This window comes from Delphinus delphis, chromosome 16 (assembly GCF_949987515.2).
Source record: "Delphinus delphis chromosome 16, mDelDel1.2, whole genome shotgun sequence".
Classification (NCBI taxonomy): Eukaryota; Metazoa; Chordata; class Mammalia; order Artiodactyla; family Delphinidae; genus Delphinus; species Delphinus delphis.
This window is the reverse complement of record NC_082698.1, coordinates 58218002-58241227: the sequence shown is the minus strand read 5'-3', so window position 1 is coordinate 58241227 and position 23226 is coordinate 58218002. Positions and strand designations below refer to the sequence as shown.

Genomic DNA, 23226 nt, shown 5'->3' with positions numbered 1-23226 from the left:
TATCAGAAAGTAGAGTGGTAACATAAGCAAGCAGATAATAGCTCTAACTGGGTTCAGTGCCTTGAAGTGTAGAGCAGGAAGTGGGAGAGCAAGGGTTATGAGCTATGGTAGTGGTGGTAGTTAGTATTTATACCCTTCAGATCACCCTGGAGAAAAGAGAGGTAACCTTTTTAAGGCATTTGTTAAATTCTTAAAATAACTTTGTAGTATGGTTAGTAGGAACATCTTTCTTTACAGGAGCAAAAGAATAGTTCCTGCAGCTAATAAGCAAATTTGGCAAAGTGTCAGGATATAAGGCCAATACACAGAAATCATTTGTATTTCTATATAACTAGTAACAAATAATTGGAATTAGAATAACAATATGGACTAGTTATGGTTTTAGTTTGTGATTAGATAATTCTCTATAAAGTCAGGGTATTATCAGACAAAATGCAGAGAAAACAGTTTTCTTCTCAATTGAATATAAAGGAAATTGTTGTCTTTCATACACACAGACACACACTTGAGTTTTTCCTTCCTTTCCTGTATAATCTGAGGACTGTGCTTTTTGGTAGTGGTTTGCTAATCCCTCTAAATAGCTCGTAATGTAAGTATTCCATAGTTTTCATTAACCGCGAATTTCAGCTTTTTTTAAACCTCTACTCAAAAAACCATACTTGGTTGTTGTTTCATCCTTTTAGCCTGGTTGGTGAAGCAGCAAGCCTAATGCAAATCCTAAACAGTGTGATGTAGATGAGAGTCTAAGACTTTAATTATATGTCATTTTATTCACAACACTCAATTCCAGGAAGGAAAAAATGGCTTTGTTGTTGTAAAAGATATATTATGTGAGTATCATTCATTGTAAACCAAAAATGATACTGTACTATAGCACAGACAACAATGGGAACTGATTTTGAAAATGTGACCTGTATGAGAAACTGAATAATAGTGAAAGTTATCAAAATGGAAAGAAGTGTTAATGTGAAATCCAGCCTTCTCAGAAATACTCTTTCCTGGCCTTTTGCTTTTGTTGCTTGTCATGCATGAATGAAAGTGCTGCACTCTCAGGGGAGCAGGAAAGCCTCTGTGTCGGTTGTTTATTTCCTTAATCCCTCCTCCTTTGTGATTTTTGATGTCAGATCTAAAATAGAAAGCCTGTAAATATAATGATTATCACATGGATAATCACCTGCATTAGGAACCGCTCTGCTTCTCTATTCTAACCCTAGCTGTTCTCCACATGTCACATTCACTCTGTGGTTGGATTTTAACTTGACTGCTTCATTAGATTTGTGAAACTCAGTACGTGGCGCCCTGGGGCAGCACAGATGGAGACTTGCTTGTTTTCTTTTCTCACTTTTACTGCGAAGGCACGCTAAAAAGTCCTTTTCAATTTAGTGTGATCAGTTCACTTGGAATTACCCTTGATATTTGGAACTTGTCTTACTATTCTGCCCACCATTTATGCCCCTTTTTTCTTCCCTGATTTCTGACCTAATGCCTTTTCTTTCTGTTTCTCCATGCAGTGAATCTGAAGGCGAAAATTCTGCTTAAAATTCTTACTGGGTCAGACTGTTCCCCTGTGTTGTTTTAGTTGTTTTGCTGAGAGGGAAAAATAAATGTTGTTCTATCATTGTATCTACAAACACCTTCAGATCAGAGGTTAGCTGTGGGAAAGTCTGCAGTGATGTGAGCCAGCTGCCTTCTCTAATGGAGTGACTGGGGGCACCAGCCCAAGATCAAAAGAAGGTGGGAGGAAGTCAGGAGATAAGATCTTTTTAAGCCATAGAACAAGTGCTTAGCTTTTCAGTGACAGGGCACAGCTCTGCAAACCTGTGTGAGGGGGCGCTAAAATAGAAAATTGAGTTGACTTTTCTTCAGCATGTCCTTCCTCAGTCAGAAATATGTTGGTGCTTGGAATAGTTTACAGATGTGGAAGTGTCCTAGGGCCCAGTTTCCTTAAAGAATAATGATCTGACATTTATAAATGTGCCTTCTTGCAATTAGTCAGTTCTACTATACCATAACAGATCACAGTCGATAGCTTCTTACATTTGTGGGAACAGAACTGGACATTAAAAAGGCAACTTAACTACTGTATGTGAATTTTAAGTTTTTACGTCTTAGTGCAACTTCAGTCATACAGATTCTTCATATTAACTTTGTCTTATAGTCCTCTAGGTTTCTTTTGTGCCTCTGATAAAGTTCCATGTAAATAAGTAGTTCTTGCAGGGCTTCTTAGTTGTCTTTTCCATATAAGAATTAGCTTGGTTAGTTCTTGAGTTGGACAGCTTGGAAAAGTTCTACGTTGATATCTTTTGAACTTTATCCTTTTCCTTGACATCCAGGCTAGCAAATATTATTGACTGTGTGGTATACAAGATTCTAGTGTAAGTAAATTGTCAGAGAGGCTAACCTTGCTTGCAACAATTGTCAAGATCATAATTCCATTTTTTTAAAATCTATATCAAGTAAGGTTAACTCAATCAGCCTTATGCTTCTGTAGTCAACAGCCTAAGGAGTTGTACTTTCAGCTTATCACTTTCTATTAACTTCAGTGTTCAGCTGTAATCGTCTGTTTCGACCTTTTCAAACCCTCAAAGTGGTTCTTTAAATTTATATGCTATTAGTATATTGGACCATAAGTGCATACATACTTTTCTTCCCTGTGTTTTCCTTAACATGTAGATGGTACCCAGATTTGTGCTGGAGACATTAAGTGTAGTTTCTGCCTTACATGGTTTGGTGCAGCAGTCGTTTTAGTTGGATCTGCTCACTACTCAGGCTCACATCCCATCCTTCTATTAATATCTCTTGGCAAAGATAATTTTGGAGGAATGTAAGTTAAGATGTAGAGGCTCTTGACAGTTGTCTGCAGTTTTTTTTTTTTTTTCCATTTTCAAGGGGGAAGTGGAATGGAAAAGTAATATTGCCTCCATTTTCTGTATCAGTACTAAATGAAAATATATATGCAAAGCAGAGTGAAGAAAGGGAAAGGATTTGGTTACACAGATGTGTTTTTTGTCATTTGATAACCTATTATAAGGGCATTAGAGTATATAATAAGGTTCATCAGATTGTGCCCTTAAGATATATTTAATATTCAGAAAAATATTGTTTTAAAATTTTTAACTGTATTTTTTAAATGATGTTCAACTTCTGTTACCCTGTCATCTTATATCAAAGAGAAATGGGGGGTGGGGACTTTTTATTACAAAAATTTTCAAACAGGCCAAAAAAATAGTAATACTGAATACATCTAGATTCAGTCATTAACATTTTACCATTTTTGCTTCACTTTATTTTTTTTAAGTTTTCTAAAATAAATTACATATATCATGCCATTTTATCCCAGAATACTTCAGGATGCACCTCTAAAAATCTAGAACATTTTCTTTATGAAATCGATAATTCTTAATATTATCTAATTCCCATTTCATAATCAAATTTCTCCACTTGTCCCAAAATGTATTTTATAGCTGGTTTCTTCAAAACAGTTTCCAATTAAAATCTGTATATTGCTCCTGGTCATTTTTCCCCTGCCCACTTTGTCATAACATTGACTTATTGAAGAAACCAAGCTACTTGTCCTGTATAATGTCCTGCATTATGGATTTGTTCATTTGCTTTCTCAGTGTATCATTTAACTTGTTCTCCTATCCTCTATATTTCCTGTAGACTGCAAGTTATTAAATAAAATTTTTATTAATTCATGTTAAAAACTTTATAGCTGATGCTGTGTACCTTATACTGCATCATTACAGAAGACACAGTGTTTTTGGTGATGCCATTATTAATGATAAGTGATAGGATCGATCGCTGGTTAAAGTGATGACAGCTTGATCCTTGTATTATAAAGTTATACTTTGCTCCCCATGACCAGCATGTGATCTTTGATACTTTGATTCCATGAAATACCCAGTTCTCCGTCATCCTTTCACCTAATGAATTTAATATCCATTGATGATCCTTGCCTGAATAAATTTCATCAGGGATTACGAAGTGGTGGGTTTTCTGAATCTGTACATTTTTTAGCAGACGTTTTTCTCTACAGGTATTTTCTCTACGTTTTTCTGTAAGGTATTGTTTTAATTAAAAACATAACCATCAGCATCTTCCTTAGGTTTCAAATGATTTTCTTTGCTGGGGTCAAAACACCTGAACTCACAGTGACAGCTACAGTAAAAACATGTACTATATCTTATTTCAACTTCTGAAGTGTGTTGACATTATGCTGCCTTTTTTTTCATGCCAAGGTAAAAAGAAATCTTTTTTTTTTTTGGTGTAAGAATAAAAATTGAACTATGTGGATATATTGAGATAATTGTGTAAAAAGAAGACTGAATGAGTTTCAAAATGGATTATTTCTTCATTACCTAGCACTTTATAATTAACTGTTCCTTTTTTTTTATTTCAGGAAGCTGCCACTTTTGCTAGAGAGCAAGGCTTTGAGGTGAGTTAACCCACAATTGTACACTAAACAGATCCTAAAGGTTTCTTCTAGCTGATAATGAAGTTCTTTTGGACAGTGATTGATGTGCTATTATACTCTCAGAGCCTCGCAGCAGTTGCCATGGAAACTTGGCAGTCGTCATGGTTTCTTTGTTCTGCCAGCACAGTGTTATGACGCACTCTGCTAGGTCTGCACCCAACATCGCCTACAGATGTTATTTATTGAATTTTGAAAAGCCTCTTGGGAAGCCAAGAGGTTGGGCACGGTTTCAAGCTGCCTCTGCAGATATGGGGCCTGTCAGTTTGTTCAGTTAAAAAGCTACCTCATTAGTTGCATTACATTTCATAAGGATTCACTGCTAAAGCAGTGGTGGAGCAAGACTAAATAGTGAAATATAATGTCATTTAAATAATTTCAACCCTACCACATGTAGATTATCATTATGTAAATTAATTTCCAAAAGTTGTACTTAACAGTTGTTAGGAACTGATTAATTTAAATACTGTTCATATAAACTTCCTGTTTGAATCTCTTTTTTTTCTTCTCTCTTCTTTTTTTTTGATAGCATAAAACATATACATTTTCTGAAACAAACTATTGATACTTGCTTTACTTTCCAGATAATTGATTCTGTTTTCCTCATAGAAATAGAAATATTATCTTGTCAAGATTCCAAACTCCATGTGGTTGTTGTTGGCAAAATTAAGCTAATAGACAAGACTATGTTTTTACCTACATAATATCTACCTTCCAGTCCATCATTAGTCCACACTGACTAATCTCAGCGCAGGTTAATTGATAGAGAATTCACTGAGTTGGTGAGTTTTATGACTATCATATTTATTTAGCTAGAATTACATAGAATACTGTGTTCTATACAGCAACTTGGAATGTTTCATGGTAGTAATTTTTTAACATTTAATCTGACTAGAGCTGGAACATACAGAAACTCTCTCCTTATTTGCATACTCAGTATTGTCTACCATCTACAGAAGCTGTGAGCATTGACTGGATATATTAGTAAGCTCACTTTGAACTCTTTAGAGAAAGGTGTTGTATGAAATTGTGATGGAAATGTTATTTAAATGTACAAAAGACAGATTCATTATCAAGCAACAAAGTGATACATGTGTATGTTATCCATGTCATAGGACTTGACAACCAGGCATAGGGCTCCCTTTTCTTGGAGGAAGATAGTGAGCATGTGGTATAAGTATTCTACTCTCAAGATCTTATGAAAAAAACTGTATCAGGGTATGAAACTCTGCCTCATAATGCTCAATTAATGGCAACTTTGATAGTTTCTTGGGAGTTTGCTTTTTTTGTTTTAACATATTCTCATGAATATGGGGTTGAGTCACATGAAGAAGAAGGAATAAAGATTTCCAAGTAATTTTTATCTAATTTAAGTTTCACTTTGTCATTTCCCAAACTGGCAATTGATATACAAGGCTAAGTGTAACGAAGGGAATATTCAATTTAAAAGTCAAATGTTTTGATCATGAAACTATACGTAAATGTTTTCAGCCATGTTTTAAAGTTTCACTGATGTGAAATTTCAGTATTAACAATGAATACTCTCTGTTGTTACATCAAAATTCTCCAAAGATAAAAGGCTGAAGAGTATAAATTTGTGTCCTATTTTCTGTGCTAACATTTAAAAATGTATTTTGGTTCTAGAAAATAACCAATTTTGTAGATGTTTAGAAATATAACATTATGTATAACAAATGATCATGATTCAGTAGTACCTTGATAATAATTTTTAATAGTTTATTAAACCTTACTAATTCATAGTTTTATTGCCCTCTTGAGCTACATGCTTTGTATATGCCTGGTTTAAATACAGTCTTAGCAACAAACTACTTTTTCTATTTTCTACTAACCAGCACCATATTAACCTTTCCGTTAGTTCTTACTCATTGATTCTAGAGTTGTTTCTTTTTACCATAAATCTGCCATAAATGATTACAGCATATAAACAAAGTGATGATGATTATAGTAGGATACCTTATTACCTCCTGACATAGCAAGATGACTCAGTTGGTGATTTGACAATGATGTGTTAGATTGGTTAAAAGCACACGGTGTCTTGACGTGTCCCTTCACGGGTTCCCTAAAATATTATACGCATCACAGAATCTGTAAGAGCCATGAGTAGAATACCCTGAAGTAATAAGTATTATTAATAAAATATAATCCATGTATGGCATGCTATCTAGAGAAACTGAATGATTTTAAAATGTCATGAAAGTTTCCTAAGTTCATTAGATAGGGATATGAAAGCATAGGTTTGAAACTTGGTATTTTTAAAGACTCAAACAAGAATAAATCACTTAACAGTTTAATGTCTATGGAAATGTGTCAGTGCTCTCAAGTGTAGTGTGACAAACTAGACAAAATCTGTCTTATTCCTCCCAACTTTAATTTTACCTCTTAATTTGGGGCATGAATGAGAGGAGAGAAATGAAAAAATTAAAAAAGAAAGGAAAGGTGGGCATTTTTTTCTTCCCACACATCCACTGTCCTACCCTCATTTTCTGTTATAAATCCCAATCAGTTCCCAAAGCCACTGAGTGTTGCCACTAGTGATCTGTCTGCTAAGAGACCAATCTAAATGCCTCTAAAAATAACCAGTGTTTATTCATCAGGAAATATCTTCAGCAGCATTGTTTATGATATTCTGGTTAGCTTCTCTGCAAATTTTAGATAATCTTTCTTTAAGAAAAAAATCTTGGACTTCCCTGGTGGCAGAGTGGTTGAGAGTTCGCCTGCCGATTCAGGGGACACCGGTTCGTGCCCCGGTCCGGGAAGATCCCACATGCCGCGGAGCGGCTAGGCCTGTGAGCCATGGCCGCTGAGCCTGCGCGTCCGGAGCCTGTGCTCCGTAACGGGAGAGGCCACAACAGTGAGAGGCCCGCGTAACGCAAAAAAAAAAAAAAAAAAAAATCTTTAATCTTTAAAACGAATTGGGCAATTTTCAGTAAGAAGAGGTAGCTTAGGAGGGCACTGGAGAATGAGATAAAAACTGGAGCTGGGCAGAGCACAAAGCAGAAGAGAGAGGATTTATATATATATATATAGGTTGATGGAAAATTGCATAGTGCCCTGTTTTAAATGACAGACCTGCTAAGAATTTAAAATGACAATTCTTTGGGTAAAAAGTTTCGTGAGGCCTTTTGTTATTTTGGAAAATCGGTTCAGACTGCAGTGTTTTTAAATCAACCTTATCTTGAACTGATTAAAGGTTTGTATTTTTAGAACCTAAATAAAAATAAGGTACTTAGTAACATGTTTCATTATGAAACCTTTTTAAAGCAGTATTGAAAATTGATTTAAATTAAAGTGAAGGGCATACCTCCAAAACCTAAATAAAAAATATTTTTTATATTTTCATTCTCAGTGAAATAGAGTATATGCCAAATGATGAAGATAACTTATACCTTTTCTATTGGATCAGTTATTCAGTTTTACTCCAGGCAACAAATTTTAATTTTCTTATTTTAGATCTCTAAAATACAATACTTCTAACCATAGAGGAAATAAAGCAATCTTTTAACATTTTCCTACTTTCCCTACAGCCCATGACTCTACCCAGAGGCTTCCAGGCTTGTAGTCTTTCTCTGAGCAATGACAACTCTATCATCTTATACCACTGAGAGAGGGAAGTATTGAATTGTGCTATCCAATATGCATCTACTAGTCACGTGTGGCTATTTAAATTAAAATTAAATAAAATTTAAAATTCAATTCCTCGGTCTCTTGGCACATTAGAAGTGCATGCATACGTAGATAGGGACTACCATATTGGACAGAGCAGATATAAACATATACATCATCACAGAAAGTTACACTGATCAGCACTGGATAGCAAGTCCAGAGAGTTTCAGGAGATATTGATTCCCAAAGAATTCTCCAAGATTTTTCTAAGGTTCCTGTGTTCCTTACAAATACAAAGAATGCAGTGAATGATCACCAAGAGTTTCTGGAAATAAGACACTAAGTCAGGTCATGCTGGCTAAGAGAGTACAATGCTGCTTCCTTAGGTGACTGAGTCCCAAATGACAACAGTTTTAAAACACTAGATTAACAGAAAGAGATACGATAGTCTTCAAATTCTCTTCATTTAATCACTTACTCATTCAACAAATATTTGCTGAGCACTGACTTTCTGCCTAACACTTTGAAAACTTGAAAAATACAAATATCTAGCTATGACAGAAAAAAGCAAAACAAACAAACAATAGGGAAACAAATTTGAAACAGAGGGAACAAGAGTACATAGGCCCACAGACACAAAAGAGCATAATGTACTGTGTACTCCAGGAACTGACAGGAGGCCAGTGTGACTGGAACGGAGTGAGTGAGGAGGAGGTAGTATGAGACAGGATGGAAGCTGACACATCATATGAACCCCGTAATTATTATAGGAGTTCCTATTTCGGAAACAAAGCAGAATACGCTGTGGTTAAGTGAGGCAATGTATGCAGACACCACAATTGGTATTCTATAAGAGTAGGTAGATTGTGACAGTATTGTTTAATATTTGTATCATCAACTTGTTAAAAATGGAATGAAGAGAATATATTCTGTTTTGGTTTTTTTTTTTAGTTTTGCTTGTGTTGGGTCTTTGTTGCTGCGCACAGGCTTTGTCTAGTTGCAGCAAGCAGGGGCTACTCTTCGTTGTGGTGTGCGGGCTTCTCATTGCAGTGGCTTCTCTTGTTGCAGAGCATGGGCTGTAGGCGCGAGGGCTTCAGTAGTTGTGGCTCGTGGGCTCTAGAGCGTAGGCTCAGTAGTTGTGGCGCATGGGCTTAGTAGCTCCACGACATGTGGGATCTTCCCGGACCAGGGCTCGAACCCGTGTCCCCTGCATTGGCAGGTGGATTCTTAACCACTGCGCCACCAGGGAAGTCCCGAGAATATATTTTTTAATTTGGAAAACAGTGCTAAATTTAAGGTGTGTGATCACCAGTGACAATAAAAGCATAATTGAACATTTATGAAATGATTCACAGTTTATAAAACCTTTTCTAACGTATCATCGATATATTTAATATTCATACAAACCTGGTGGCTCGGGTAGGTAGGGCATGTATTGCCATATCAGTTGAACAGAAAAAATAAGCTGCATGAGTTGTTCAAGGTCATGTAGCTAACAGACAATAGAGCCAGAATCAGAGCTCAGCTCTCTGAGTCTGGTACTCTTTACTATATAAACTACACTTCTTTCGTTCTCACATTCTAACGTACTGGAGGAGGAAATCAGATTTCCAGTGACCTTGGAAAATGAAAAATATCTGGAAATTCAGAAGGTGAAATTCACTACAGTAAAATACATGCCAGAATAATTAATAAAAAAGATCCAACAGTGAGAGGCCTGCGTACCACCAAAAAAAAAAAATATATATATATATATATATATATATATATATATATATATATATATATATATATATCTCATATTTAAATGCAGGATCAGCAATGACTTATGAATGTGGCATAAAATGATTTAGGATAAACATGCTCTAGTTTTTTGGTTACAACAACAGAAGGCACATTGCCAGAATTCATAGAAGCAGTATAATCTGTGGATAACATGGAAGAGTATAATCCCTGGAGTTAGACTTTGTGGGTGCTAGTCCTGACTCCACCTCTTAGTATGCTTATGACTTTAGGAAGTTACTTAACCTCTCTGTGACTCAGTTTCCTCATCTATAAAATGGGGATATAGTAATAGTGCCTACTGCCTAGAGTGGTTAAGATTTAATGAGTACTTTAGAGCTACATACACGGCTCTTGGTTTCTACATCTATGAAATAGGGATATAGTAATAATACCTACTGCCTAGAGTGGTTAAGATTTAATGAGTACTTCAGAGTGCTCATAGCTATTTATACATGGCTCATAGCTAAATTGTATGAGCTTTCTTCTACTTCTCCTTCCTTTTTTCTCTTTGTCCTCCCTTATTAGATACCATAATTGAATTCTCAATACTCAAAACTCTTGGGGCCCTTTCTAGAGATTTTGAGGCAACTTAGGTTTTGACAATTTTGGAAAGTATTAAAATGACGGTAAATAGAGGAAATAAATTAATATTTATGAAGTACTTGGCATATTCTAAATATTGCATTAAGCTCTTTCACTTACCTTATCTTTTTTCATCCTCACAAAAGAACATTTTTATTTTGAAACAATTTTAGATTTAGAACGTTTGCAAAAATAGTACAGAGAATTTCCAGATACCTTCACTCAGCTTCCCCTAATGTTAACATCTTACATAACCAGAATGTAATAATCAAAGTCAGGAAATTAACATTTGTACAGGGTCAGTAACTGAACTACAGAATTTATTCTGATTTTACCAGTTTTTCCTCTAATTTCCTTTTTCTGTTCCACAATCTAATCCAGGGTTACAGGTTGCATTTATTTGTCATATCGTCTTAGTCTCTTCCTATCAGACAGTTTGTCACTTGTTCCTTGTTCATGAATTTGATACTTTTGAAGAGTACCTGTCAGTCGTTTTGTAGAATGTCCCTCAATTTAGGTTTGTCTGATGTTCTCTCATAATTAAATTGAGGTCATGCATTTTGGGCAGAAATACCACAGAGATCACCCTTCTCAGTGCATCACATCAGGGATGTAAATGATAGCCCAGTGTCTTACTGTTGGCCAAGTTAACTTTGATCACTGGGTTAAGGTGGTACTTAACCTCTGTGAAGTTACTGTTTTCCCACTGTAGTGAATAAATATCTTGGGGGCAATATTTTGAGGCTGTGCAAATATCCTATTTTACCCACTAATTTTAGCATCGCTAAATGTGATCACTGGGGTGAAGGGATGTCTGTCAACTTTCTCCACTATACCATTTCTGTTTTCCCTTTTATAATGAATAAGTATCTTAGGGGGAGATACTATGAGCCCATGCAAATATCCTGATTCTCTTCAGACTTTTGCCCACTGATTTTAGCATACTTCACTCCCAACATCGTTTAACACAAATATTATTGTCTTAGTTTTGTAGGGAGGTTTATTTACCTGCCTGAGAGGTATATTTACCTCCTTGAGGTCACACAAATAGTAAATCCAGCTGTGTCATACTCCCTTGTAATTTCATCATTCTGTTAAGATATGTTAACCCAGGTATATGGGAGAAGAATCTACCAGGGGATAGGGGAGGAGAGGCTACAGAACTCGAAATATATACATTGTTGGGAAGACAAAATTGAGATTTTAAGAAAAGTTTTTATACGAGATGGGAATCAACTGTTGAGGGCAAAGCAATGACTCTTCAAAGCATAGTGAGAAATTTAGGTTTGGTGCACACTGACAGTGATCCAAGAGAGACAAAGGGGTTTTGTACGAACGGTGGATATTGATGCAAATATCAATAGAAAATATAGCTTAACCTTTCTGTAAAGATTTATCTTTTGTATTTGAAAAGTTTGTTTCCATCTTGAATTGCCATTTTTATAAGATTTAATCTGACATAAAAAAAATTTCTTTGATTAGGATACCAAAACTACCACAAAAAATATATCTTCTCACAGCGTTGGTATAAGACAACCAAATCTCACTCTTAATTTATTCCTTATACCACCTTAAAGAAGGACCTCTACTTAAAAAATATCCAGTACATGCATAAGATTCCGCCCCCAAGATGGTAAAGTGAATCTTTCTGGCGTTTGCTTCTTACCTTTACTCAAGATGAACTGTACCCAATCATAAGCAAAAATCCTACAGCAGTAAAATATGTGTTTGATAAGGAGACTGAGAGAATATATGTAATTTTTTAGAGTATACATTTATTTGAGAGAGTGAAGACATTACTATCATAAGACATTGGCAATAACTAATAATAAGGACCCATTGTATAGCACAGGGAACTCTACTCAATACTCTGTAATGGCCTATATGGGAAAAGAATTTTAAAAAGATATATGTATGTATATATAACTGATTGACTTTGCTGTACACCTGAAACTAACACAACATTGTAAATCAACTATACTCCAGTAAAAATTTAAAAAACAAACAAACAAACAGAAAAAAGACATGCATTTTGTGGGGTCCTTTCAACTGTCGTCAGTCATTTCTAATAGTCTTTCCCCTCAAACTGAGGGAATTTCTTCTCATGTTATCAGAGTTCAGGCTTAGTTCTCTTCTAAAATAAGCAACCAGAAGTGGAATAGTCAGCCTGTTTGAAAGGTCAGCAGCATTATCCAATCACAAGTGGCTATTCTTTTCAGAAACAACAGTCCTCTGGAATCATGATGTTAGGTATAGGAGAAGCTTAGGTTCATATATCATACAGAATTTCTTAAGTATTTTGTGAATAAACAGCATACAAATATTTCACTGATGACCATCATACTTTTAAAAAATCATGGTTTCTGATGTTGTCTGTAACCAGTGTGACTTGTCTGCCTTACTTACCTAAATTCTTCTGTCCTGTATCCTAATTAAATTATTTTCTTAGATATATTTCCCCACTGGTATTTCTTAGATATATTTCCCCACTGGTATTTCCCCACTGGTATTTCTCCATAACTGTTTGAAACTTTACACAGTGATAGAGTAAACTACCAACAAACCCCAAACCATGGGCAATTTTACAGGCCCACTAAATTCAGACATGGGTTTTTAAGTTATCTAAAATTGTTGAAAACATGATTCTGAATATCTAACCCATAGCTCAAGAGTTAGATTTCAAGACAGACATTTATGATGTAAAACTTCGCAGCCTATGTGATATGCAAAATAGCATGAAGGTTTCTAGAATTAATTTGTAATTTTTAAAACTTTATCTTTAAAAAAAGTAGTTCTTGGGCTTCCCTGGTGGCGCAGTGGCTGAGAGTCCGCCTGACGATGCAGGGGACACGAGTTCGTGACCCGGTCCGGGAAGATCCCACATGCCGCTGAGCGGCTGGGCCCGTGAGCCATGGCCGCTGAGCCTGTGCGCCCGGAGCCTGTGCTCCGCAACGGGAGAGGCCACAACAGTGAGAGGCCCGCGTACCGAAAAAAATAAATAAATAAAGTAGTTCTTTCTCTTATTTTAGTTCTTTGAAAAATTTGGCATTATAGTAACCATTATTTCCAGAATCAGCATAATTATGCTCTGTAAACCTCTAAAATAATTTAATATTACTCTTTTTACAATCTCATTAATTGGAAATTTGAAAACTGTGTTTTTGTTGATATCAAAGAAATGTTAATTTTTAAAAATATGATAATAGTTATATGGTTATGTTTGAGTCATTACCTTTCAGAAATACATACTAAAGCATTTACATGTGACACTAGTATCTGAGATTTGCTTCAGAATAATATGAAAGGCAGGTGGATAAAGGTATATAAATGAAATAAGCATCATCATAAATTTAAAACTGTTGCATCTTGATGGTGGGTTCCTTGAAGATTGTTATTCTATTTACTTCTGTATGTGGTTAAAATTTTTAAATAATAACTCTTAATACATTTTCAGGTCTTTCTTACTTTGAACATGAGAAGATAAATCCTTTATCTACTAATAAAATTTTAGTTTATTGTATTGGTTATGAGAATTTTTTTCCTTCTTTCTATTAATAGACTGACGACATTAAAGAAATAGCCAAAAAGACACAGGCTCTTCCAAAGGTGAACTCAGAGAGGCAGCGAATCGTGATTTTCACTCAAGGGAGAGATGACACCATACTGGCTACAGGTACATGTGGAAACTGTGGGAGAAACCCAGTATTATGGAGATTAATCATTCTAACAAAATTCTATATTTTTTCTATTTTAATTTATTCAAAGCAATGTAGTTTTTTTTTTTTTTTTTACCACCTTCATGTCTTTTACCCCATCTCATCTCCACCCCCATTCCCACCTCTGGCATCCACCAATCTGTTCTCTGTATCTATGACTTTGGTTTTGTTGGGGTTTTTTTAATTCTTCATATAAGAGATATCATACAGTGTTTGTCTTTCCATGTCGGACTTATTTTGCTTAGCATAGTGCCCTGAATGTTCATCCATATTGTTTCAAATGGCAGCATTTCCTTTTTTATGGCTGAATAACATTTCAGCGTGTGTGTTTGTGTGTGTTTGTGTGTGTGTGTGTGTGTGTGTGTACCACATTTTCTTTATCCATTCTGAAGTCTGTCCATCCTGAGTGTCTATCAGTGGACACTTAGTTTGTTTCCATGTCTTGACTATTGTAAATAATACTGCAACGAACATAGGGGTGCAGATATCTCTTTGGGTTAGTGTTTTTGTTTCCTTTGGCTAATTGCTCAGAAGTAGAATTGCTGTATCATATGGTAGTTCTACTTACAATATTCTGAGGAGCCTCCATACTGTTTTTCATAGCAGCTCCATCAATTTACATTCCCACCAACAGTGCACAAGGGTACCCTTTTCTCCATGTCCTTACCAACATTTATTTCCTGTCTTTATGATGACAACCATTCTAACAGGTATGAGGTGATACCTCGGTGTGGTTTTGATTTGTATTTTCCTGATGATTAGTTATGGTCAACACCTTTTTATGTACCTGTTGGCCATCTGTTGTCCTCTTTTGAAAAAATGTCTATTCAGATCCTCTACCCTTTTTTTTTTTTTTTTGCTGTACGCAGGCCTCTCACTGTTGTGGCTTCTCCTGTTGTGGAGCACAGGCTCCGGATGCGCAGGCTCAGTGGCCATGGTTCACGGGCCCAGCCGCTCCGCGGCATGTGGGATCTTCCCGGACCGGGGCACGAACCCGTGTCCCCTGCATTGGCAGGTGGACTCTCAACCACTGCGCCACCAGGGAAGCCCCTCTACCCATTTTTTAACTGGATTATTTGGTTTTTTGCTATTGAGTTGTATGGGTTCTTTATATATTTTGGATGTTTACCCCTTATCAGGTACATGACTTGGAAATATTTTCTCCCATTCCATTGGTTGCCTTTTCATTTTATTGATGGTTTCCTTTGCTGTACAGAAGTTTTTTAGTTTGAACTCCCACTTGTTTATTATTGCTTTTTTGGCCTTTGCTTTTGGTGTGCAAGCCAAAAAAATCATTGTTGATCAATGTCAAGGACTTATCCCCTTTGTTTCCTTCTAAGAGTTTTTTGGTTTCAAGTCTTACCTTCAAGTCTTTCATCCATTTTGAGGTGATGCTTATGTATGTTGTAAGATAGTGGTTCAGTTTCTTTCTTTTGCATATGGCCGTCTGGTTTTTCCAACGCCATCTGTTGAAGAGACTATCCTTTCCCCATTGTATACTCCTGGCTATTTTGTCATAAATTAATTGACCATACGTGTGTGGGTTTATTTCTGGGCTCTCTGTTTTGTTCCATTGATGTATGTGTTTGTTTTTATGCTGCAGTACTATTCTGTTTTGACTACTCTATCTTTGTAATATCGTCTGAAATCAGGAAGTGTGATGCCTCCAGCCTTATTCTGTTTCTCAAGATTGTTTTGGCTATTCGGGGTATTTTGTGGTTCCCTACAAATTTTAGGACTGTTTGTTATATTTCTGTGAAAATATACCTTTTATTGTTTTTGTTTAACAAATACACCTATCTTCTCTCAGTAGAAAAGATTTCATTTTCAAGAACTTAATTTATTAAAATTCAGTTGAGTAAATCCACATTGATTTAGTTTATTTACTTTGATATTTTGGAGATATTGTCAGTCTAAAAATGTCTTTCTTGAAAAAAAAAAGACATTTTACTTACCAAATACCTGTGCTTGAATAAAATAAATTTATCTGATTATAAGCAACAGAATTCAGAAATAAGTTATTTCCTTAGAGCTTCCCTGGTGGCTCAGTGATTGAGAGTCCGCCTGCCGATGCAGGGGACACAGGTTTGTGCCCTGGTCCGGGAAGATCCCACATGCCGCGGAGCGGCTGGGCCCGTGAGCCATGGCTGCTGAGCCTGCGTGTCTGGACCCTGTGCTCCGCAACGGGAGAGGCCACAACTGTGAGAGGCCTACGTACCGCCAAAAAAACAAAGTTACTTACTTAGTTTTAAACTTCAAGAACAAAACCTCACTTTTGTTTTTACTCGGCCATCTATTTTATAGCTCTCGCATAAATAGAATAGAGGGAACTTCCCTGGTGGTCCAGTGGGTAAGACTCCGTGTTCCCAATGCAGGGGGCCCAGGTTCGATCCCTGTTCGGGGAACTATATCCCGCATGCATGCCGCAACTAAGAGTTCACATGCCGCAACTAAAAAAAAAAAAAACATCCTGCATGCTGCAGTAAAGATCCCATGTACCTCAACTAAGACCCAGTGCAGCCAAAATAAATATATATATATATATATATATATATAATTTTAATAATAGAATAGGAATTTCATCTAGTAAACATTTATTGATTAAAATGAGTAATATTGTCAATATGATGCTGCCTACTATTAAAGCCAAAATACAAAACTTTAAATACTCTCTGAACCCTTAGGATTAAAACCAAGTTAATTCATAATTATTATAAACAGTAGCAATTATTACCTTTATGTTTGTTCAGTACTCTGCTGAACACTGAAATTTAAGATAGACTTAAATATCTAACTGGAACATAAAATTGGTACACATCGAAGTATGAATACGACAAAGTATAATTATATTTCTTAATTATTGGTACAGAGTATATGGGTTGTATTGACTCAAAGAAGGAGATCAGTAAAGCTTGAAGAAAGAAGTTATAGTGAATATGGAGTAAATTTTTTATTGTATTAAATATATAAGCCTGAAATGGGTGAAAAAAGAAATTATTGTCAAATTGTGGGGAGAAGGAACCCTACAGTTAATTTATTTCAACTTTCTTATTTTAGAATTGTCAAAAGCAAGATTGAGAAATTTACTTTAAAAATTATGTTTCAAAATAATTCAGTGAGTGGTAAATAGTGAAGTGGGGTTATAGATGAAATGAGATTTGTCATGAGTAAATAATTGTGGAAGCCATGTCATGGATATATGGAGGGATGGTCATTATGCTATTACTTCCACTTCTATATATGTTTAAAATTCTCCAAAATTAAAAGTATATAAAACAGAAAGAAATGTAAAAAGTAATTTTTCAGACAAAATTCAGAGATATTAAGTGGTTTTTCCCAAGACTCATTGATATCCTTGCTAAGCCTTGAATTTTAGGAAGGATTTAAAGAAAAGAGGGCAGGGCTTCCCTGGTGGCGCAGTGGTTGGGAGTCTGCCTGCCAATGCGGGGGACGTGGGTTCGTGCCCCGGTCCAGGAAGATCCCACATGCCGCGGAGCGGCTGGGCCCGTGAGCCATGGCCGCTGAGCCTGCGCGTCCGGAGCCTGTGCTCTGCAATGGGAGAGGCCACAACAGTGAGAGGCCCGCGTACCGCGAAAAAAAAAAAAAGGAGGGCAGTCCAGTCAAAGAGGATCATGTGAGCAAAGGCACCAGGTAGTATATAATCTTTAATTGTTGTGACAGGAAAAGCCACGTTGTTGTTAATTTGTACAAGAAAGAAAAGAAATAAGTCATGAAAAGATATCCCTTCATTGATAATAACTATCTGGATTGCCGTCTTCCTATGGTATGTGGCCTGTTCCTGTCTTAGCAATAAACACTGTTTGGAAAAGTGAAAAACATGCAGATTTCTTATAGGAACTGTTATACTGCTTTCAGATTCATAAAATGCAATTTGTTGCTCTTTATGGAGACATTTATTTTAAGGCTTTATATATTCCAGATCTACATATTGTACAAGTGTCTTCCTCATTGTGAATTTGCACAATTTTCCCAAAATTGAAACCTTTAAAATTAGCTTCCCCTTCCTGTGACTGAATTTCCTTGTCAACTCATTTTGTTCTTTATTAAATCTATTAAACCATTCTTAGGGATGCTTACCAGCAGGAATTTATTTGCGGAAAGACGCTGGCTAATCTTTGCTGTTCCTACTATATGAAAATGAACTTAAATTAGAGGATGCACTATATCTGCAATGCATGATAAATACAAGATGGATAGAGAATCTGTTCAGCGGTGTCAGCTACAAAAGCAAACATGATAAATGTTAATGCAGTTTTGAGCCCTGGGATAAGCTATTCAATGCACAAGCATAGCTGAATCTCTTTGCTATGTTGTTATTCATGGCAGCCAAATAAATGTCAATAATAAAAGAGAATTAAAGATTTTCATTTCCCAGAGGCAATCCTCTAATACGGCTTGATCTTTCATTTCATTTGTAATTCGTTCTCATGTCAGGATGCAATCATTCGCCAGGCTCTGGGTGTCATGTTAAGTCATTTAATAATGATTAAGAACATAAAAATGCTTGGCCTGTGGGGCAATTCACAGAAGAGATGCCAATTTGTTATTGTTTTTCCTCCTTTCCTCTTGAATATGGATCAGCTTTTTCCCACCTCCTAGCATAAAATACTAATGGAAGATGGGGAAGGAATGTGTCCCTTAATTTACCATAAGTGACATTCCAGAACGGCACAAGGCAGTGCTACCACACTTATTAAAACACTAATTAGGAATTAGTGTTTTAGTTCCTTAAACCTCACTCTGTAGAGTACTTTTAAATGATCACTGCTAAGTTTGTGACATTTAGCAATAATGTAACAAAATTAGTTTCCTTGGTATTTAATTCTAGAGACCTTTCTCCTTTTGAGATACAGAGTCTGTAAACTACTTTCTCTTATTTTATAAATGTAATTCTTTGAATTTCTCTCCTATGAATTGCTTGTGAATCTAAAGCCTTTTCCACTTACCCTATTTTTTTTGGTCACCTCTATTTCATTTGGGTATCCATCCTCTATCCTTGCAGCCCAGAGGTTTTGTCACATACCAGCCCAGAGGTTTTGTCACATCACTGGTTCCTTGCTTACAGGATAATTGAGTTCTGAGCTTTTGGCGGGGTGAGGGGACCTGAGGGGGACTGGAAAGTAATGAGTAAGAGACTAGGGATGAAGGGCAGGAAGGAAAAGATGATTCTATCCATTTTGATCCTTTTAATGTTGACTAACCTGTTAGAGGAATGGGAGTCAGGTTAGGGAAATCGTTTCTGTCTCTATAAACTTTAGAAAAACTAATACTACAGATTACCTACTGGAAAGCAGCTGCTAATAAGGTCTTCATATATTAACATCTTACTATGATAAGGACTGTAGTGAAAAAAATACAGATTTTCTACATACATATGTGTAAATATATATACATATACATATATATGTCCTTATAGGAAGTTTAAATTTCTCCAAGTTTCCGTACTAAATTTATCACTAAAAATTGGAGGAAGCAATAGGACTTTTGTTCTAAATTGAAAATAATGCATTTTACACAGTGGCTGTTACGAGACAATAAAATAGGTCCACTGAAGAATAAACTGTAGACTTTTCTGAATAATTTCAGAGTGCTTTCTGGGCTGTTTGAATTGTAATTTTGCTCAGACAGAAAAAACAGACTAGCTCAGAGGTTTTCACCTGGAAGACTGGTGCTGTTATATTAGAATCACCTAATGGGCTTTTGGTAAATAGAGCCCTTCCTTCATAAAAACACCTTCCCCTCAACCTGATACATCCCTGTGAGGAGTTAGAATATACATCCTCAAGAAGATGTCTAAGAATGGGGGTGATAGAGTCTGAGGGGAGGGGAGTGTAGGATTGTGTATTTGTTGAAAAAGCTCCCTGAGGTGATATAGCAGTGCTGTCTATGCTCCATCTCTCACGTTGAGAACCATTGGATTAGGTGATTTAATAATGTTGCTGCAAGTTCTATGATCCTATGGGATAATGGAAACAAAACCTTTTAGCAGCTAAGCATCTAGTACTTCAATAAGTCAGGCCTTTTTGAATGCTTCTCTTTCTCAATAAATCACAAAGTAACGAGGACCCATCCACAATAACAAGCAATCTACATACTACTTTATTTTTTTTTATTTTTTATTTATTTTATTTATTTATTTTTGACTGCATTGGGTCTTTGTTGCTGCACGTGGGCTTTCTCTAGTTGTGGTGAGCGGGGGCTACTCTTCATTGCAGTGCAGGGGCTTCTCATTGCAGTGGTTTCTCTTGTTGCAGAGCATGGGCTCTAGGTGCACGAGCTTCAGTAGTTGTGGCATGCAAGCTCAGTAGTTGTGGCTTGGGGGCTCTAGAGCGCAGGCTCAGTAGTTGTGGCACACGGACTTAGATACTCTGCGGCATGTGGGATCTTCCCAGACCAGGGCTTGAACCCATGTCCCCTGCATTGGCAGGGGGATTCTTAACCACTGCGCCACCAGGGAAGCCCTACATACTACTTTAAATTGTCTCCTGCGTCTGGCATGCTTGTAATTTGAGGTAGTCACATTGTAGTGTCCTTTGTCATTTCATTATGGGGTAAATAGGGTTATTGAAGTTTCTTGCCTTCATGTTCTTGAGTCCTTAAACTTGTCACCCCATTTGCTAGTTAAATTGTCATGTTCTTTGAAAACACTCAGTGCTGTCCATTACTCTCTAAGAAAAGATCAGTGTGATTTGCAATTCTGGTAGGCATAATGCACAGAAGGTGTGCAAAAGAAAATGCAAACTCTGAAGGAAAACAATCTCAGCAGCTGGAAGAATAATGTCAGCACATCATCACAACTCCTACTGCTACAAAATATTATTATAAATCACTTTGAAAATGTTATCTCTACTGCAGCCAAACCAATTTTAAATCATGTTCTTGTTGGCATAGGTTGGTAATGGCGTGGATGGAACAAATTAAGTAGCATTCTTTCAGAGTGTCTATGTATGGCATTCATAGAAAAAAGTTCTTACCAGATGAGGTTTTACAGAATATATATCAATATTTCGTAACTATGAATATAAACAAGTAAGTTATTAACTCATGTTCCATTTTTAGATTTTTGTAACCATAAAAGACAAAGTCCTTTAATTATCCAAGAGGTCGAACATAATTTAGAAGGACATATATGGAACTGTCACATTCCTGACAAAGTAATATCTTTGGGGCATGGTATGTGTGGTTTAGTGATCTCATGCCTGTCAAGAAATGAGACTTCTTTCAACTCCCACCTTTCTATCAAAGCTAGAAAGCAAAATGGGAGACAGCCTACACTAGGCAAATGTTAGCCTTATTATAGCATTTATTTTTGGAAGGACCCTTATTCAGATTTATTGAGGTATAGATTACATATAGTAAAATGCAGATATATTTTACCAAATAACGTGTAACCACCATAATCAAAATATAGAATATTTTGTATGGTTTATTTTGAAATATAGTATGGATACAAAATTGGTACAGATTTTCACTATGTCAACACACCTGTGCCAACTACCACCAGATCAAGTAATAGAACACTTCTAGCACTTTAGAAGCCACCTCTTGTGCTCCCCTCCTAATCATTACCCCCCACCAAATGTACTTATTATTTTGGCTTCTGCTGCTAACAATTTGTTGTGCTTCTTTTTAAAATAGAATCACCCAGTATATAGACTTTTTATCTTGATCTGTCCCCATAATTTTTTAAGCAGTACCTTACTTTTGACAACATAAGATGCTCTAGGCTCTTGTATTTACCTACCTCGGTCCAAGAATCGACTACTTCTTCAAATAACCCCAGTTCCTTTTATTAGCAAATGGTATTTAGAAACCCAGATCTGGGTGCTAGATATGTTCATTGCTACTTGAGAATCATTGCTTCTAGGCCCTCTTACAAACAGATTGGCAATATATGTATGTATAACAACTCATGAATCTATACCTATCTATATTTATTCCTATATCTATCTGTCCATTTATATATTTAAATTCCATGAGTTCAAACTGATACCTTTGATTCCAGTCCAACAGGAGAGTTCATTCTAGCCTTCTCCCTTTCCTTATTTATAACTTCCTCTGACATTGAAGTTCTGGTTTTCATTATGTAAGATACATTTACTATTTGCTCTGTCTTAAAGTAGTTTTGAATTGCTTACCCATACCCTTGTATGAAACATATTTCCTTAATGTACAGTGTTAGATTATAGTCCTTTTTGTCTTTGGCCCTACAGTATCTAGTCAAAATACTGTTATCCAAAAGTAACTTTGTTAGTTCTTTTATTCTGTCCACTTCATGTGGTTACATTATTTATTTGTAATGCAGTTATATTCATTTGTTAGAGTTTGTATTCCATTTTGGTTTCCTTTCATATCTGTGTTGGTTTTTTTAATAATTAAAATTCACTCTTTATGGTGTCAGGTTCTCTGTGTTTTGACAAATGCATACATTTATGTAACCACCACCATAGTTATAATTCAGAAGGGTTCCGTTTTTCAGTTCCAGTTTTCCAAAGTGATGGTACCAGTTTATACTCCCACCAGTAGCATATAGAATGGCTTTTCCCCCCCACAACTTCACCAGCGTTTGCTGCTATCCACCTTTTTAGTTTTGTCATTCTGGTGAGTATGTACTAGTATCTCATTGTGCTTTTAACTGGAATTTTCCTATTGTAATGAGGTGGGACACCTTTTCACCTGCTTCTTAACATTTGTATATCTTCTTTTGTTGAAGTCTTTTTTTTTTTTTTTTTTGGCTGCGTTGGGTCTTCATTGCTGCCTGAACGACTTTCTCTAGTTGCAGTGAGCCAGGGCTACTCTTCGTTGCCGTATGCGGACTTCTCATTGCAATGGCTTCTGTTGTTGCCGAGCACGGTCTGTGCATAGGCTTCAGTAGTTGTGGCACGCGGTCTCAGTAGTTGTGGCTTGTGGGCTCTAGGGCGCAGGCTTGGTAGTTGTGGTGCAGGGGCTTAGCTGGGCATGTGGGATCTTCCCAGACCAGGGCTCAAACCCGTGTCCCCTGCACTGGCAGGTGGATTCTTAACC

General features: G+C 36.3%; 1 protein-coding gene across 4 annotated transcripts in view; it reads left to right on the top strand.

The window, feature by feature from the left end:
- The window catches only part of ADK (adenosine kinase), a 486415-nt gene that overhangs the window by 393011 nt on the left and 70178 nt on the right, over positions 1–23226 (top strand). For all 4 annotated transcript variants that reach the window (XM_060034751.1, XM_060034754.1, XM_060034753.1 and 1 more), the window contains 2 exons: positions 4403–4438; positions 14024–14138. In XM_060034751.1, coding sequence (XP_059890734.1) covers positions 4403–4438; positions 14024–14138 — 151 coding nt within the window. The remainder of the gene's footprint in view (positions 1–4402; positions 4439–14023; positions 14139–23226) is intronic.